Source organism: Diabrotica undecimpunctata, chromosome 3, assembly GCF_040954645.1.
Source record: "Diabrotica undecimpunctata isolate CICGRU chromosome 3, icDiaUnde3, whole genome shotgun sequence".
NCBI lineage: Eukaryota > Metazoa > Arthropoda > Insecta > Coleoptera > Chrysomelidae > Diabrotica > Diabrotica undecimpunctata.
The window spans coordinates 144719764-144740180 of NC_092805.1; the positions used below are offsets into that span (position 1 = coordinate 144719764).

The 20417-nt window shown below is 31.3% G+C and overlaps 2 protein-coding genes across 2 annotated transcripts in view; one reads left to right on the forward strand and one right to left on the reverse strand.

Annotated features, from left to right (window-relative positions):
• The window catches only part of LOC140436080 (uncharacterized), a 1443853-nt gene that overhangs the window by 83715 nt on the left and 1339721 nt on the right, over positions 1-20417 (forward strand). The gene's annotated exons all lie outside the window — the stretch shown is intronic.
• Positions 5900-15222, reverse strand: LOC140437508 (insulin-like). Its single transcript, XM_072527077.1, has 3 exons — positions 15165-15222; positions 8293-8473; positions 5900-6195 (listed from the first exon to the last, which is right to left on the reverse strand). The coding sequence occupies exons 2-3, from the start codon at positions 8471-8473 to the stop codon at positions 5990-5992; spliced, it is 387 nt and encodes a 128-aa protein (XP_072383178.1). The 5' UTR covers positions 15165-15222; the 3' UTR covers positions 5900-5989.

Genomic DNA, 20417 nt, shown 5'->3' on the forward strand with positions numbered 1-20417 from the left:
GTTGACAAAAATTAAGAAAAACAAGGGCCCTAAGTTGCTCCCTTGGGGGACACCAGATGTAGCCTGAAATTTATCTGATAAATACCTACCAATTTTGACTTGTTGTAACCTTGAATCCACATACGATTTTATAAATTTACAATCATCATGCGAAAAACCAAACTCATTCAATCTCGATAAAAGAATGCCATGGTCAACCATATCAAAGGCTGTGAGCAGTCAGTCATTATTAAATCTAATTGGAGTTTATTATTTATTGCGTCACTAGTAAAATTAGACAGAATGCACAGATTACTAGTTGTGGATAACCCAGGCAAGAAACCATGTGGTTCTGGAGCAAATTCATTTTCAAAATTGTTCAGTATATTCATATAGAGAATAGATTCAAATATTTTAGCCAGGGAATTAAGGATACTTATAGGATGATAGTCTTCTATATTGTTTCTATTATCTGATTTAAAAACTGGAGTAATGGTAGCCTCCTTGAGTTTGTCTGGAAAGGTGTTAGTTTTAAGAGATAGATTAAATAGATGTGATAATGGCTTTTGAAATACGAGTATATCAGAACATCCTTTAAAAATATAGGCAGGGATATTATCACTACCAGTGGCCTTTTTTGGCTTTAATTTTTTTATACTAACCTTCACATCCTCTTCACTAATAACTGAAAAGTTAAAAGATCCCTGTGAACTACCCTGATGTGTGGATGATACCTGATAAATTGAGCTAAAATGATAAGAGAAAGCCATGGCAATATCCTGAGGGCCTGTATATGTATGATCATTTAAAGACATCTCGTGAGGAAAACCGCTGGTTTGTCTCCTACTTCTTATGAATGTCCAAAAGCTATTTGGGTCATGCAAAATGTTATCTTCAATATTATTTTGATGCTGCATAAATTCATTTTTGATTTGCTTTTTAATAGTATTTCTAAGACTCTTGAATTTATTGTTATCGATAGCACTAGCTTTCCCTATTTTTATATGTTTGCTTAATTTGTTTTTTGTCTGATTTTTTTAATAAGGTCTATACTAAAATAAGCTGGATATTTCTGTTTTTGTCTATTTTTAATAATTTTTTTTGGGATGGCTTGATTGATTAATTGATTAATACAATCTGTAGCAGTTATACAATTATACATATCTGACCAGTCAGTGTCCCTTATTAATTGATACAGAAGATTAAAGTCCCCCCTGGCATAATCATACCTATAAGACTGTTGTATATTACTCTCAGTGTATGAATTATCTTTATATTCTAGTAACATTTCTAGTGCTGGGTGATAATAATCTTCAGGTACCAAAGGAGACCCAGACCTAGTTAGATTGGTTATGGATATGTTTAACAGTATAAAATCAAGCAATTTATTTTTACAATTTGAAATTGTATTATATTGATTTAAATTGTTTAGATTTTGAAATTCTTTAAGCAAGCTGCTCTTTTCACAACTTAAGTTAATAAATCCAGGAATATTAAAATCTCCAAATATGATAATATTAACATTTTCTGACAATACTTGGTTATAAAGTTCTAAAAGTTCTTCATAAATATCTAACCTTATACCAGGAGGTATATATACACAGGAGACATAAAATGAATATGTTTTAAACCTTACCTTAAGTAACAAGCACTCAACAATTATATTACAATTAACTTTAATACTTTCTACAATAAATTTCTTTTTTAATGCTACCATAACTCCACCACCATCCAATGTCTTGCCACTGGCCCTATCTTTGCGGAAGACTATGTAGCGATTATCAAAAAGTTCTTCATCGGAGATTCTATCTATAAGCCATGTTTCAGTTAATAGGATTATATCAAACTCTTCACTAAGAACATTGGTATATAGGTCACTTGTTTTAATGCGTAGGCCTCGTGATGCTATGTTTTTTATACAACATAAGGTCTATCAAGCACTAAACAATCATCTTTATATTGCCACAGTTTTCTGTGATTATGTCAAAGCTTGTGATTGTGCAAATCGCGAAATTTTAATAAAAGAACTAAATTTCTACAGAATTCGAGGTATTTCTTTAAATTGGTTCTAATCTTACTTGGGGAATAGAAAACAACTACTTAGAGCAAATGGTACTGACTCTAGTCACAAAAGCATTGTCTGTGAAGTACCACAAGGTTCAGTATGGCTCTTCTACTTTTCCTTACCTTTATAAATCACTAACTTAAAAATCGATGCAAAATTTTTTCTCTTTGCTGATGATATCCCTTACACTCCCGAAACAATGTTAGTTGACATATAAAGTTGTTCAGTCTATTTTTCAATTTATATGGGAACAAAGAGATATACTATTTTTTTTCAAAATTTTGTCACTTTGACAGATTTTATGGATACTCACAATTGTGTTTCCCAGGAGTATATGACATGCACAATTGTGTGACTGACACATTTGTGAGTATTGGGAGTGTATGACTAGTCCCCCTAGAACACAAAACAAATAAATTACAACATTTTACAACCTTTATTAGTAATATTAAGTACACACATTGTCATTTATTACAAATGTTAATAACTAGTTTATTTTTAACACATTATTTGTTGTGAAAGTTAAAAAAACAATTTTGATTTTTGCTCATGCAGAGATAAACTTTACATTTTGCTGCATGAAACTCTTAACCTACTCTTATAGGTTTCCAATCTGCAACATAAAGAATTTTTTAGATCTTCCAAGGTAGGCCAGTGATTACTTAAATTTAAAAGAAAGTAATAAAAAAAATCAGAAGAAGTAAAAATACAAAGGGACCAGCATATTGCTCTGGCTCAAAATCTAGGAAACTTCTGAAAGATTACAAAAACGAGTGTGTGAAGCCGGATAGTACAGGTGTATTAATTACATTTGATTTGAAACGACCACTTCTCTTACCTCTCATAAATACCGGTGAGGTGTATTACTTAAGGCAGATGCATATGTTAAAGTTAGGAATTCATACTTATGAAAGTGGTGGAGAAAACGTTTTTATGAACATGTGGTATGAGATCAAAGGGGTTAGAGGTTCTCAAGAAGTGATAAGTTGTTTATATCACTATTTTAAAAATGGCATTCCCCCTCATGCTACAAAACTTGTTCTCTTTAGTGACTGTTGTGGGGGACAAAATCGGAACTGGAATTTGTTACATTTTCTTATGTACATGGTTAACGTTTTACCGAACATTCAAGATATCTATGTAAATTATCTGATTACCGGTTATACATATTTACCAAACGATGGCGATTTTTCATTTACTAGTAGGGCACAGAATTTAACCTCAGTGTACACAACTGAAGCATGGATGGAATTAATTTCAAATTGTCGAAAGCGCCACCCATTTCATGTAAAAAATATGGTGGATAAGTTTGTGTCATTCGACAAGTTGAAGATTTTTAAGTCACCTCATGCCCTGCGGAGTTCTTGCGTCATGATTTTTCAAATACGCAGAATTAAGTTCTCCAAAAATACATCGGTAATGTTTTTCAATGATGATTACTCGGATACTTATAATGCTATAGATCTAAATAAAATGAATTCTTTTCAAGAATTTGCACAGGTATTAAAAAACTTTTCGCCGGAGGTTGCCGCAGATATTAGACACTTATCTTTTAATAAAATGAAAGATATAAATAAAATGCTACAATTTGTACTTCCTGTGATCATCCATTTTATCTTTCTTTACCCCATTACAATCGCAGAGGTGATAGGGAGGATAATGAAGACATACTACCACCATTTCGAGGTGAAGATTTGGATTTGGAAGTTTACTTAACCATTTTTAATAATTCTAAAATATTATATGTAACATTTTTAAATAACAAAAAATTTACAAAATGAAGTTCAGTTAGCAGTAACGATTTTTTTATGTTTGTAAGATTTTTGGTAACCGTAATTAAACTTTTGTATAAAATTTTTTGTTTTATTTCCTGTACCAACCGCTTTATACATTAAAATGTATTTTTTTAATTTTCTCGAAAAAGTGGTTTTGCTACTTAGACCACTTTAGTTCCAGACTAGCCAAATGTTGTTGCATATATTGTTCGTAGTTCTTCTTAAAACTTTTAAACTTTTCTTTTCTTCTAAAACTTTTAAATCAGTTTTAATCAAATTTTTTGTCATAATTAAGTGTAACAAATAGTTTTCTTTCTCGAAATATATGGGTCCTAAATTTGATACTTTTTTTTAACTGTTTATTTTTTATAATAACAATTTTAAGATTTAAAGCTAGCATTATCTTATGGCCAAGACAAAATTGTTCTGAAATAAATATATGTTCTTGAGATTTATGTAAAAAAAGGAGAAAACATTTTGAATTTCTTGAATTTGTTTCTTATTTTGTTTAATAAAAAGTTAAGCCCACATTTTATAATTCCAGCATAGTGAAATTATCATTTTCAGTGATATTTTAGAGCAATTTAGGCAAAAAACTGCATTTATATGCGTCACAGCCAATTTGTCCACGATTCTTCTTCTTCTTCACGTGCCATCTCTGCGACGGAGGTTGGCAATCATCATGGCTATTCTGATCTTAGATGCTGCTGCTCTGAATAGTTTAATTGATGTGCATCCGTACCATTCCCTCAAGTTACGCAACCATGAGATTCTTCTTCTTCCTACACTTCTCTTGCCCTGGATTTTCCCTTGTATAATCAATTGAAGTAGGTTGTATCTCTCATTACGCATAACATGCCCCAGATATTGCAGCTTTGGTGTCTTGATGGTTTCCAATACTTCCATTCTTTTGTTGATTCTTCTCATGACTTCGTTGTTTGTTACATGCTCGGTCCATGATATCTTCAGGATTCTTCTATACACCCACATTTCAAATGCTTCCAACTTTTTAGCAGTCGACGCGTTAAGTGTCCGTGCTTCTATCCCATAAAGCAGAATCGAGAAACACCTTGCCAGCCTAACTCTCAAGTCCAATTTTAGTTCTCTTGCACAAAGTACCTTTCTCATTTTATTAAAGTTGGTACTTGCTTTCTCTATTCGAACTTTGATCTCTTTGAAGTAATCGTTTCTGTGATTAATTATTGTGCCAAGATAGTGGTAGTTTTCAACTTGTTCTAAAGCACTACCGTTAATTGTCAGGCTTTCACCATTATTTTGGGTTTTTGATATCCTCATAAATTTGGTTTTCTTGGTGTTTATTGACAATCCATATTCTTCTCCATACTCAACTATCTTGTTCATTAGCTTTTGGAGGTCTTGGAGGTTGTCTGTTATTATGATAGTATCGTCCGCATATCTAATGTTGTTAATTGGTGTTCCATTGACCTTGATTCCTGCTGTTTCTCCCTCAAGAGCTCTTTTCATAATTTCTTCAGATTATGCATTGAATAGTAGTGGTGACAATACACACCCCTGTCGCACTCCTCTTTTAACTTCGAACTCTTCTGATGTGTGTTCATTCATGCGTACGTGTGCCTGCTGTTTATAATATAGATTTGTTATAATTCGAAGGTCATTGTGTTGTAGTTGTTTTGCTTTGAGGATGTCCATTGGTTCTTTGTGGCGGACTTTGTCGAAAGCTTTGTTGTAGTCTATGAAACAGACGTACATATCTTGGTTCACATCCAAGCATCTCTGGATTAGTACGTTGAATGCAAATAGAGCTTCACGGGTACCTACGCCATTACGGAATCCAAATTGAGTTTCTTCAATATCCATATCAAGTGTTTTGTAAATGCGTTTATGAATGATCTTTAAAAACAATTTAAGTGTGTAAGACATCAGGCTTATGGTACGGTGGTCGGTGCGTTCTCTAGCATTTTCCTTTTTTGGGAGACAAATGAATGTTGAGGTCCACGATTAGGCAGATAATATGATAAATCTAGCGAGATGGGTAGCATCTGACTCACAGGTACAGCGCAACTAATGAAGTGTTAAATAAATTACTTTGAGAACGAAAATTTTTTAATGCAATTTATTACAAATAAATTAAAATTGAACATAATATAAATCTTTTAGTAAACAATCTTTACTGAGAATTTCTTCTGATCTAGTAATCACAATATTCTTTCATGGTGTCCACCGTACAAGGATTATAGCAACATTCGTTGACAATTCCATGTGACTTTCGAATTTTGTTGGGAAGAAGAGAGAGTACGGTATCCTTTGAAAGGTAAGGATAAAGTACATCGTTGTTACTGTAATCTGAATCGATGGTGTTTAAAAAGTCACTGTCCATATTCATTAGGTCGTTATCTGAAAAATAAATAAATAAATAAGTCAATAGCATAATGAAAACATTTAACGTGAAATATAAAAATATAAGATAGGTAAAGCACGTGAAAAGAATACATTATAAGAATTACCCTTCAATATATTTACAGTAATCAAAAGTGAGATAGACGCTGACCAAAGGCCACATTAATATCATTAAGATAGTTTTTTATTTTTAATACTAATATTATTGTAAAACACCAAAGTAGAAATGCGAAGATATTATGGCTGACAAAACCGAACTTCAGATTTTTGCTTTAATCTGTGCCTTTTAGAATTGCAAGGCAAAACACTCGATTAAAAATATGAGACGATGGTTATTCTATTTTTATGAGAAAGGAAAACATTGAGAACAATTTGTGTAAGTGTTAAAGAGGGAGAGATATATAAAAGACAAACCAATGCCAAGATCATTAGTCTTTTTAAAGAGCCTGTGGTATCAGAAGCAATAAAAATAATATTTACACGGTTGGGACACTTGGAAATATTAAAATAATAAAGAATAATAACGATATAAGTAAATACAGAGATGAGCGACAAAAGAAGAGTAGGTCAATCAAGAAAGTGATAAAGCAGAAAATGATCTTAAAGAAAAAGGTCTTAGAAATTGTAGAGAAAAAACTAAGTACTGTACAGAATGAAGAAAAATTGTCAGGCTATTAATTATAAATATTATATATATATATATATATATATATATATATATATATATATATATATATATATATATATATATATAGTAAACTCTTAAAAATTGGGGAAATCTGTATGAAAGACTCTACTGAGTATCAATTGTTTCGCCGAACGTTTTCGCCAAAGAGAATTAATTTGGCTTCTTTAGGGCTGAAAGAGAATAAATTATAATAAGCTACCATATATTATCTATTAAAAACATTATTGATCCTACTGTAACTTAGAATTGTAAAGTTAGAATATTAAAAAACTATGCTAGTAACAACATAATGGTGTTTTTTGTTACTATGTACAAAAAAAAAGTTTTTTTAACGTTGGAAATGTATGGTAGCTTTGAACTTAAAACGTAAAGGTTTACCCAAGGTTAATCGAAAAACCCAATGTAACTACATTTAAAAGAAGGTAATTCTTTGAATTGTCGGCAATAACTAAATTTTTGATTGTTAGAAAGTTTAAATGTAAGGTTCTGTTTTAGCCAGAACGCATGTGCTGACAAATTCAAATAGTTCTTTTGAATCTTTATGTCGTTAAGGTTCATTGGTAAAACCAAATGAAATTAAATCCCAGTATAGGGAAATATTACTTTAGATTTTCTTTTTTAATTATATTATATTGTTCATGTATTATTATAATATCTTATCGAGATTTATCTAAGAAAAGCAAGGGAATGTTATCTTTTTTAGTTAATGAAAATTAATTATTAAAGTAGGTTAGTTGTTAATGGATATAACAGTCAAGTTAGTTATCTGTGATGTTGTATTGTTCTTGGTATCTGATTTAAGTAAGAAGTGGTATATATCGCTTGGTATATATATAACTTGGTATATATACTCTCATTGAAAAAGCGGAATTAGTATTTATTAAATTAAAGAAACTGTTATCAACTAGAGCAATATCTTATGTCCTGATCATTAGAATAGTGTAATGTTTAATGTAATGAGTTCTAATTATAATCTCCGAGAATTGTAACGTTCAACCGTGTTTATGCCGGTTGATAATCGCCAATTAGCAATCGCTACAGCAGAAGCTGAACACATGAAGTATATTATAAACCGACAAAGTTACAAATTAAAATGTATTGTTACATTAATATAAATTAAGACATATACAACACTTAAGATTTGATTACCTTAATAATTAGATTACATTAATTTATAACAAAATTTAGACATATAAACTTCAAGAAGAAGAAATTTACAAGCTGTTACAAATGATAAAAGTATTTTGCACATATAACTACTAAACTAGAGTAATTATTAAAATCTTTAAATATCTTTTACAAACATTTCACAAACCAAGAGTAAATCTTTCAAATTTTGTAAACCGATGAATATTTTATTAATGTTTTTAGACTTTATGTATTCAATTATAGGTATGTCTACTTACGTGTACTTCTTTTGTTGCTTGGTCCGTAATACCTTCCTCGACATACCAAATTCAGCATAGATGTTAATCGGCTGCCACAGAATTTTTCTGCACGTTTTGAAAGATTATTTACGTAATATGGTGAGCAAGTAAAACAATACAGATTGATGAAAATAAAGATGAGTGTGTATTGAAGATGCATCTAGAAATAGAAATTGAAAGGATTAAGTAATTTAGTTTATAATCAGTTGTATAAATTATAGCAAAATTATATATAGAAATGTAGCCATAAGCTTCCTTACTATTAAGAATCAGCAGATTCCGATATCCGACGTTATAAATAGGAAGAAATCAATATTTTTAGTATTATTGTAATTATTATGTTTTAATAGTCAAGTTTAAAATCATTAAATGTAGTAGTTTGTAGTATTTCTCAAAATTGTAACTTTTATTTCGAAATAAAGATTTTTTTTTGGAAACTCAACGTTGAAGAAACATTTCTATATATATATATATATATATATATATAGAACTGAAAGAAGTAGAACATCTAAATGAAAATGCATTAGATATAGAGGTGACAAACATGCGAATAAATAGTGCGATTCGAAACGCTTATGGAGAATATAAGGAAAAAGGAAAAACAAGATGGATAAACTCACTCAAGCTACAAAAGATCTTATAAACAAAAGAAGATAATTGAAAGACAAATACACAGATAATTTTATAACGCTTAGACAGTTAAATAAAGATATCACAAAATCCATTCGAAAATATGTCAGAAATTACAACACTGAATACATAACTCAAGCCATCAAGGATCAAAAAATATTTGTAAATAAAAAAAGAGAAACTACAACAAATAAGGAAGGTATTTAAAAAATTTCTTAAGATTTTTACTCAGAATTATTGTACAAGCGAGAAGAACTTCCAGATCCTGATCAAAATCAAATACCAAAAGTTCAAAATGTAGGCTCAGAAGACATCCCAGATATCACAACAGAGAAAATAAAATCAGCTCTCTCGGAGATAAAAAACAATAAATTACCTGGAGAAGATGGGATAGTCATTGAACATATCAAAGAAGGAGGAGGAACATTAGTAAATGTGTTAAAAAAGATGTTCAATACTTGTTTGACAAGAGGCGTAACCCCCTCTCAGTGGCATAATGCAATAATTACCATAATGCACAAAAAAGGTGATAACCTTTTTCAGACCTTTCAGACTAAAAAACTACAGACCTATTAGTTTGCTCTCCCATACATACAAACTATTCATGAAGATAATAACAAAACGGCTTGTGAACAAACTGGATAGTTACCAACCTTGTGAACAGCCTGGGTTCCGCTCCAGATACAGAACAAATGACCATCTAAAAGTTATAAAAACGCTAATAGAAAAGTGTACAGAGTATAACAAGCCTATCTTCCTTATATTCGTAGATTATGAAAAGTCGTTTGATACTGTAGATCATTATAAAATGCTTCGAGCATTGGCTGACTGCCGCATTGACTACCAATATATCGCCTTGATTAAAAGTATTTCCAATCTGGTACAGCTTATGTCCGCCTTTATGAAGATACCAAGAAGTCTCGAAAAGAACGTGGAATTGGACAAGATGATATCCCTAAATTGTTTACAGCTGTTCTTGAATATTGGTTCAAGCAAATGGAACGGAAGGATAACATGGGGATTAATATAAATGGGGAAGATCTAAACCACCTAAGATTTGCCGATGACATCGTTTTAATATCTGATAGAGTTGATAAAGCTACAAAAATGCTGCACACGCTCTATAAAGTGTCAAAAACATTTGGTCTTAAAATTAACACCTCAAAGACAAAATTTATGACCAACCTTGTAGTCAGCGGTAAAATTCTGATTGAGAGCCATAGCATCGACCAAGTCATAGCTTACAAATATCTAGGGTATGAGATTCGCTTAGGCCAATATAATCAGACAACTGAAATACAAAGAAGGATAGGTCTCACATGGGCTGCCTTTGGTAGATTAAATAACATTTTCATGTCTATTATCCCAGTTTGTTTAAAAAGAAAGGTTTTTAACCAGTACTTAACTTTACCGGTACTTACATATGGTGCAGAAACACTGAATCTGACAAAAACAACAATAGATAAAATAAAGAGTTACACAACGCGCTATGGAAAGATCAATATTAGGTATTACCATCAGATATAAAGTACCAAACCTAGAAATAAGAAGAAGAACAGGAGTCACAGATGCAGTTAAAAAAATAACCATGGCTAAATGGGCTTGGGCCGGACATGTTGCCAGATTAACGGATGATAGATGAACCAGAAAGATTCTGGAATGGCGACCAAGGCAAGAGGCATATCGAAGCAGAGGATGACCACCGACTAGATGGACGGATGATATCAAGCGCATCACCATAAACTGGATGCAAGAAGCTCAAGAAAGAAATAGGTGGAAAATTGCACGGGAGGCCTAGGTTCCGCAGTAGACAAATGTAGGCTAATTGATGATGATATATATATATATATATATATATATATATATATATATATATATATATATATATATATATATATATATATATATATATATATATATATATATATATATATACATGAATAAATCAATGATTTAATAATTTAATAATTGGTGAAATAAACTGTTTACGCCAGAATAATTTTTCGAAAAATATAACTATCTAAGACCCAGATATACGCTTTGACCTCAGCTATGCAAGATCAAAAAGTCGATAAATTCTATAGACATCTATAAGAAAATATAAGCACCAGCCCAAACTAATAACTATCATCATCCTGAGACATTTTTATGCCAAAGTAGGAAAGTCTAATGAAATTCTTGTAAAGGTTATTGAAAATTTTTGACTGATCAAAAAATTCTAAAAACAAGATCACCTTTTAGATTGTTGTATGCAATACTATCTAAACATGTCTTGCCCTAATGCAAGATTTAATAAGGAACTTTGCTCGATATCTGCGATTTTTGAAAAGAACAAAAATATATGTCTGCCCACGCAACAGTAACAGTATGAGTCTAGAAATAGTCAAGTCGTTTTAAAATAGAAACGAAGTTAAACAAGGGTGCGTCCCATCTTCCAAATGTTTTCATGCAATTAATGAATTTATCATAAAAAGTCTTAGGGATGAAGATGTATGAAGTAACGGTGGCTGGAAGAAAAATTTATAACTTAAAATTTGTTTATGACACCACACTTATGGCAGCCACAGAGCAGGAAATCTTGCATCTTTTGCGAAGAGTAGAATCCGAAAACAGAAAAGTCGGCCTAAAAATTACTAAAAGCAAAGCAAATATAATGGCAGCAAACAGATTCCAAATTTTACAACTAACAGACCGCTTACATTATTATGAGATTAGTATGATGATGAGCTTTAACTATTTAGATTTTAAATTTACTAATAATGGAAATTTTAAAAGGAAGTTCAAAGGCGACAACCATTCATAAGAAAGAAAAATGCACAAACATAAAAATAACAAAGTAATATGAACAAAAGCATATAAGACGTTGATATGTAACTGAAATCAAACGGCAAGTTAAACAACGAAACACCAAGTTGAAGATATAGATCTCCCCAAATTACTCAAAAACTATTTGAGAGAGCCAAAATCACTGTCTTAAAAATATTAATATAGAAACATTTAGAAAAAAATCAAGAACCTAACAATATGAAAAAAAAATGATTTTTACGTCAATGCGATGGTTTGGACCAATTTACGACTTATATACTTTTAATTTTAAAAGATGACTTTATTAGTAGCTTCCAATGTAATTATCATAGTGCCATAAATGCAGTTTAAAGTTTCTTCATACATTTTAGTTGATAACCAAAGCATCTACCAAGAAATAATATCTACCAGAGATACAGGCTCACCGATTTTAATCTCAGAAGTTTAGAAGACCATCGATTAAGAGCAGTGAAAAAAGGCTTTTGGTCCTGATAAAATACCTGAAGAATTGTTACAACTTTTAGATAATGAGAGTGTTCCGATTATTACCTTCTTATTTAACCAGATATAGAGTAGCGGCAAATTATCAGACAACTGGTTAGAATTAATATTTATATCTTTTCCAAAAAAATAAAGAAATGTCAGATAGTGTAGCTACTATTGACTTTTCAGTTTAATGAGACATACGCTTAGAATTTTTATAAAAAGATTGCATTGCCGCATATGTAAGCTTTTTCAGCGTATAACTAGTGATAAACAGTTGGGTTTCCGAAACGGTATCGGTACTCGGGAAGTTTTTTTTTGATTAGGAATACTCTTATAAGCATTGAGTTTAGGAAAAATATTAACGTATGTTTTATAGATTTTAAAAGTCTTTGATAGAATATTCAATACATAGCTATTTCAATGTTTTACCTTAGTTGGTCTGGATACATATGACATTAGATTGCTCAAAAATCTTAACTACTATTAGACCGCTTGTATTAAGGTAAATCAAGGAGTTTCAGCTAAAGTTTCTATAAAGCGTGGTATCAGACAGAGATGTGTTATGCTACCGATGTTGTTAAGACCGTAAGACGAATGGGACAAGAGATGGAATTGTTAACAACTCTTAAAAGGAGAAAAGCGTCATACCTGGGCCATGTGTTCCGTAATGATAAGTACAGTCTGCTACAGCTTATTGTGGAAGGCAAAATTGAAGGTAGAAGAGGTTTGGGCAGAATGAAGAAATCCTGGCTGAGAAACTTGAGAGAATGGTTTCAAATACCAGAAGCTGCGAACATAATACATGCGGCACAAAACAGAGAAACCTATCATTTGATGGTCGCCAACCTTCGGTAGAAGACGGCACATAAAGAAGACCGATGTTGTTGAATTCCTACACCTAACCAGTTTTTGAGAAACCGTTAAATAATCGTCGCGAAGGTGTTAAAATCGATGGTGAAATTATATAATAAGATCAGATACGCAGATGACACCGCCACATTGATAGAAAGTTTACAAGATCTTTTAGCCCTGTTGAACGCTGTAAACAACGAGTGCACTAAAAATGGTTTAATAATTAATGCACAGAAAACATCGTGGATGCTGGTTTAAAAAATTAACATCAAAGATTCATTACTAAAATTAGATAAAATCTTAAAAAGGTTGGAACCTAGATATCTCGGTAGCTGAATGACTTCAGTGTTGAAAGTGACAATTATTCGACCAGATAGAACTGAAATATATGAAATTTCGACCAGAATAGAACTTGCACAAAAAAGCTTTATTAACTGGCTTTCTGTATTGTATAGTAAAAGTCTATCATTGACCACACGTCTAAGAGTATTAAAGTGCTACTTTGGGTAGGCTTTGTTCTATGGATGTAAAACCTAGACAACAAAAATTAAAAATCTCAACAAATTAAAAACGTTCGAGTTGTAGTGTTACCGTCGCATGCTCAGAATCCCGTGCACACCAGATATATCTAACGAACGTGTGCTAGAGGCCATGCACAAAGAGCGAGAATTGGTTAACATCATCAAAATGAAAAAGGTCCAATACTTTGGTCATATTATTGTGAGGACCTAGATATCGCTTACTCCGGTTAATCATAAGAAAAACGCTGGATCGGAAAAAAGCAATACTGGCTGCATAACATTACAGAGGATAGGTCGAACGGTCAAGGAATTGTTTCATATAGCTGCTAAAGGAGAAACGATTCAAAAGCTTAACACGATGGTAGCCAACGCTTGAAAACAAGCACAACACACAAAGAAGAAGATACTTTTGAGTTTCAAATACCATTGAATTTTTGAAAATTTATTGACTTTAATTTTATTGGGCTTAACCAAGATCAAACCAATAAGAACAGATAATAAACGGCTAAGCATGTTAAATATGTTTAATTGTAAAGCTAAGAAATATGGACTATATATTAATTAAAAAAGAATGGTTAAAACTAAGTGGAATATTTTTCCCTAACTAAAAAAAAAAAAAACAGAAATGTAGTTAATAAATAAACCCATATGGTATTTGCAGATTTCACTGAGGCCTATGGTAATATACCAGTCAGTAAAATATTTAATATTTTAGATAAATCACTACTTAAATCACTACAGTAAATTAAACTTAATGTCTAACCCATATAGACATTAAACAAATGTACCTACAAATAACTCGTGTACAAATTTATAAGGGACCTTTAAGGTCCAAAATGCAGTATATCACCGATCATCTTTACCTAAAGGTAGTACTTTTCTACTGGCAAAAATAATGCATTGACAAGAAAATTTTCGTAAACCATACCAAATACACAATAATACGCAAGCGATCCAGATAATCGAATTAATTTGATTACGAATCACGAATATTATGACATAGAATATGTGATCAAAAATATATTATTTAAAAATTACATTAAAGAAGATTGGCACGGTGAAATGAGTAATTGGAAAAGCAAAATTGGAAAGCATTAAAAAAATAATTGCCAAGTTAAGAAATAGGTGAGGTTTTTAATCCATCACTTAAAATTCAATATATAAAGGATAGAAATACTGAGACCACACTAAACTGTTACTCAAAACACAGTGTTTACGATAAATAATCTTAAATAAAAAATTATTGATGTTTAAAATACGAATATGCTAAGAAAAATCTAAAATAAGAGTAAAAGAATTAACGCCAAAATAAAAGACTTTTATAGATACTCCAGAGACAGATCATAGGACAATTTTAATCATAAAACTAGACCGGTTAAATTAATTGATTAATTGATGGGGGGCTTATTTGGACAAAACCATTCTGCAAGACGCAACTTACGAATCAGAAAACCAAATAAAAAAAAGTAATAGATGTAAAGATTTACTACAAAAGGGAATGTATATGTAGTTATTATTTTGGAAAATAAATTTTCCAAAAGTAAAGAAATTTCTTACCTTTAAAACTATACCCTAAATACAGAGCAGATTTAGGTGTCTAACTGAAGCACTTTATTAATTTTCCACCGTTTTATACCGTTTTAAAATTGTTTACAATTTTATATTTAGCATTAACTTCAAAACAATTATAAAAGAGATCTTAACATATGCCAAGACTTTCTGCTTCATTAAGTTTTACTGAATATTAAATAACTATACATGAATTAATGTATGCTATATATTGAAAACGATCCTTAAAATAGATGTCCTAAGCTTCTTTTACCTTGAGGAATTATTTTCCTGGAAAATGGTGATCCTTTTGTTCTACCTACATTTTCAGGGTCGCATGTCAAAAAATCACTTAGTCATTAGAAATATCCAGCAAAATAGATATAATGGCATACTTAATTATTATAACCATTATTTATATCAAGTTAGTTTTACTTTTAGTGGTAAGATGTAATAAATATTATACAGAACAATAAACGTAATAATTAGTAGGAGTTCTTTGTATTTTGTGAATACTGCACAAGTAGAAACAATTTTTGGCTCAATGTCCAGATTGTATTATTTGTTAATAACCAAAATTTTAATATTATAATTATACAGTAAAACCTCGATATAACGGATTTCTATTTAACGGACTTCGGATATAACGGACAAAAAATTCTATCAAATGTAGAAAAAAAAAATAAAACGTACTGTTAATATTATACATGCTTAACTCGTCCCATACCACTGTATTTTACAAAAATTTCAATAAAATTTAGCATAAGAGGACACATTTCTAGATATTTTCAAAAATTGGTTTTTCGAAGAATTGGTACCTTCAGTAAGAAAATTTCAAGAGAAGAAATTGGGGATACCGCGAGCAGAGGTGAAATGTTTATTGCTTCTAGACAACGCTCCTGCTCACCCCTCTGAAAATATTCTACGTTCAGAAGATGGCAACTTTAGCTGTATGTTTTTGCCAAAAAATACAACATCACTTAATCAACTCATGTATCGCAAGTTTTTAGACGAAGTAATGGTTGTATTGCACGATGAAGATAATGCGGAATATTCAAGAGGACAGCGTAGCTTGCAAAACTTAAGGTCTTACAATTTAAAATCAACAATTTTTAATTTTTCTGCAGCATTGAAGAGGGAAAAAAAGAAACATTAAAAAATGGTTGGAAGAATTTGTTTGATGGCCAAGATGCACAGATATAGAAGGCTTGGAAGTTACTGATTTCTGTAGGACAATAAATAATAATGTAGGAGTACATGTAGCTGAGGAAGATGTTTTGCAATGGCTAGAAGTAGATCTAAAAAAGGTGACCCTGGGCCAAGATGCACAGATATAGAAGGCTTGGAAGTTACTGATTTCTGTAGGACAATAAATAATAATGTAGGAGTACATGTAGCTGAGGAAGATGTTTTGCAATGGCTAGAAGTAGATCTAAAAAAGGTGACCCTGGGCTAGAGAAGGTGACCCTGGATATAACATCATGACTGAAAGTGAAATAGTAGATGAAGTTATGAACCCAAAAAGTGAGGATGGAAGTGAAGTTAGCGAAGAGGATTTATTGATTATATTCATCAGATAACGAAGTTCAACTGTATTCTAAGCATTTTCGTAATTTTAGAGAGTTGGTCATAAAAAAAACAGCAAACATCGAAAGTGCAAACGAAACTTGATTCCTTTTTCAAAACATGATTACCGACAGCAAGCGCGTCGATATCAACAACAACGTCACTTCACGACGAATGTCCGAAAACAATTAAATAGAATTTTGTTTGTATTTTGTATTTTTTATATATATCTAAATACAGTGTACATACATATTTTTAAAAAAAGCCTTTTAATTTTTCTTAAACATATTTTTATATAACGGACTTTGGCTTTAACGGACACCTCGTTCCCCCAAGTAGTCCGTTATATCCAGGTTTTACTGTACTAAAATTAATAAATATTTTCTGTTTTTTTTAACTTACGCATATACGAATTTATTTGTTTCTTGTTTAGTTTTCTTATTTTTTACTTGTTTTCACAAATTGTGGTTTATTCTGATTTTTAATCTGAATGATTAATTTTTTTTTTAACTATTATTCTGCTGTAAATCAATATTCTTGCAAGCAGTATATTTATATATCTCCACAAATATTATGTCACAACTCCTTTATTCAAAAATAAATCAAACAAACGTAAAAATTAAATAAAACAGTTATACTATTATATTTGTTAATCAAAAGCAGCCCTAGATATGATAAGTTTTTTCTTTGGGTGCTATATTTTCTAACTTCCTGCAAATTCTTTGCCGATACATTTTATCTCCTGTATTCAATGCAAAATTTTTGTCGTGTCAGCCATATTGTTCCTTTCCGTTGCCCCAAATCGGACCCGGCCGTATATTTGCTTTCTTTAAGCACCGCAGATAACGCTTCCTACAGAAACACAAAAGAAAATTCAAATAGTTAAATGTGTTGTGGTTTTTCGTCCCACTGCTTTCCTGAAATATGTTCCTTTGTTTATTGTATGTTAGTAAAGTAAAAAAAAAATAAAATTGTTTAGATATTAAATAATTTTAGTACAGTTTAATTTAGTTATTCGAACAGGATTATACATAGTAGCAATTATTACTCTAACAAGTCATGATAGAAAAAATATTTTTTTATCTAAAACTAGTGCGGTTTTTACATTAGTAATGCAATATTATTATCTTAGTAATAATATCTAAAAATCTACGAGTTTTGGGGAAATCAATTTTCCACACCACACTGCCAAAGCCCTAACTTGGGCTAGTTAGCCCAAGACTCCAGAACAGATCAGAGGTAATGTAAGTCGACAAAACCTCACCAGCTACAGGGGGTCATGTAAGATGCCCCCATTTTCAGTTCTTAATAATCAACAAGTTAAGTCTATTGCAATTACCTTGATAAATACCATGAGGATTATATTTTAATACGCATGTCCTTCCAAAGTTTTTTATGTGGCCATACAATGTTTTTAACAACTTTTTATTAAACTGATGATGGAATGATTTAATTCCGAAAAGATCTTTTTAAAATAAAAATTTAAGCTTGTAATAAGCACTTTTTTTATACCTTAATACACACGAACACCACGTGCTTTGTATTCAACAGGTATACTAGCCACTCCTGGATATCTCCACTTCATGGTTTGTTTCAGTTTCTCTTTTAATTTGTACTGGTTTGCTAGCATTAACATTCATCTTTTATCGATTAAGCCAGTTTTGTAATTGATCTAAATAAATTTGTACTTTTTGTGATGCTACATTGGGGTTGACATCTACTGCCAAGATTCCCGTGTCATCGGCAAATGTAGCTAAGAAGGTATCATTGCTGATTGGAACGTCTGCTGTAAATATCAGATACAAAAATGGGCCCAAAACGCTACCCTGGGTTTAAGTAGCTATCTTCAATTTTGACTTGGAAGTAACGGTCAGTAAGATATGATTTTAGTAGTACAAATATAGTTGGTCTGTTCGGTGTAATTTTAGTTTGTAGAGGAGACCTTCATGCCATACCTAATCAAATGCCTGTTGATCTAGAAACACTCCAGCGCAAAACTTTTTCTCTTTGAGAGTTGTTTTAATTATATTTACTATTCTGTGACATTGTTGGATGATTGGTGTGGTATAATTTCGTTTATGAGAACAACTCGATTTTATGTAATAGTAGCTTTTCTAATACTTTCGACATTATTGGGAGTAGGCTTATAGGGCGAAATTAATTTGTTTGCGTTAAGGGCTTACCGGGTTTCGGAATCATAGTAACTTAAGCAAATTTCCATTGTATTGTAAAGTATCGAAGACGTAGTATGCTGTTGTATATTATTGTTAATAATATATGTCTCGGTAGCTTCTGAAGTAATTCTCCTGTTATCAAATCATAGCCAGGAGCTTTCTTAGGATTTAGCATTTTTATTTGTTGTCGAACCTCTGTCGGAGTAAATCTTGTCAGAGAAAGAGATAGTTGACATGGAGTTTCGTGGTAAATACTTATATCATCTTCATTGTTATTAGTATCTGGTGGTGCGAATACAGTTGCAAGATGCTCTGCGAATACTGTTGTTTTTTCTGCGTTTGTGCGGGCCCAGGTAATATCTGTTTTTCTTAAAGGTGAGTTTATTATTGTCGGTCGTTTAAACTTTTTTGTAGCTTTCCATATAGAATGGTTTTCACGTGAGAGGTTCGAAACATAAATCTGGAAAGAGTCGTCTTTTTCTTCATGTAATGCTCTATTTAGTCTATTACTTATCCTGTTAAGGTACGTTTTATTAAGTGGATTTTTCGTTTGTTGTCATATGCTTCGAGCTTTTTTTTTTCTGATATCAGTTCGCTTATATGAAGGGGGATATTATGCTTTTATTGTACACTTCTTTAGCGCTATGGTGTTGCTTCCCATCCTGTTGCTTCTAAAACTGTTGGTAAATAGTCTACTGCTTTCTCTACATCTTGGTTTTCTTTTATCCTAATATCTAGTCTAATTTTTGTATTTCCAGAATTTTGGAAAACATCTCAGTTTGTTTCTTTAGTTGTGAGTTTGGGTGGTGGTGTTCTCCATATAATGTGTGTTCTTAAAGTTATTACTATTGTACTGTGATCTGATGTTAAATCTAAGTTTGACTCTATTGAACTATGGATGTCAGATATCCCTTTTGTTACAGCAAAATCTACCAAATCTGGAATTCTGTTGGCATTCGTAGGCCAGTACGTGAGTTCTCCCGTAGATAAGTATCTTAAGTTATTTTATTGGATGATATTCATTCATGCTCGACCTTTAGGCGTGATTACAAAATATGTAAAGTTATTAAAATTATGATTTTTTGTTACAAATAATAATAATAATACTTATAGTTAAAAACCGGAGAAGACAAACTAGCATTAAAAAACCATGGCAATTACAGTGAAGGTTTAACTTTGAACGGCATTTTCCCAAAATTTACTTTTTCTCACTTATACCCCTTTACTTTTGGGTTCTTAATTGTACAAACAGTTTTAAAATCAAACGTACTCTAAAAACTTTTTACTGAAAAAACGATTTTTGTATCTAAAATTACCTTATTAATTCAATTAATTATAAACAATATTTGACTATATTTACACTTGACATATTTAACGACAGTGCTAATAAAATATGCGTAAATTTTAACTTTCTACAATACGTCACATTTACCTAATACTATATACCTTTATTGTATGGCAGCAGGAGTGGAAAACGACTTTTAGAACGGTTTACAAACATTACGCACAGATGCGTTATGTT

Excerpts from the sequence above, each read along its gene's own strand:
- LOC140437508 (XM_072527077.1), bottom strand. The coding sequence starts at position 8,473 with ATGCATCTTCAATACACACTCATCTTTATTTTCATCAATCTGTATTGT. Across the intron at positions 6,196-8,292 it reads AAGCAACAAAAGAAGTACAC|ATAACGACCTAATGAATATG; the intron begins GTAAGTAGACAT and ends TTTATTTTTCAG.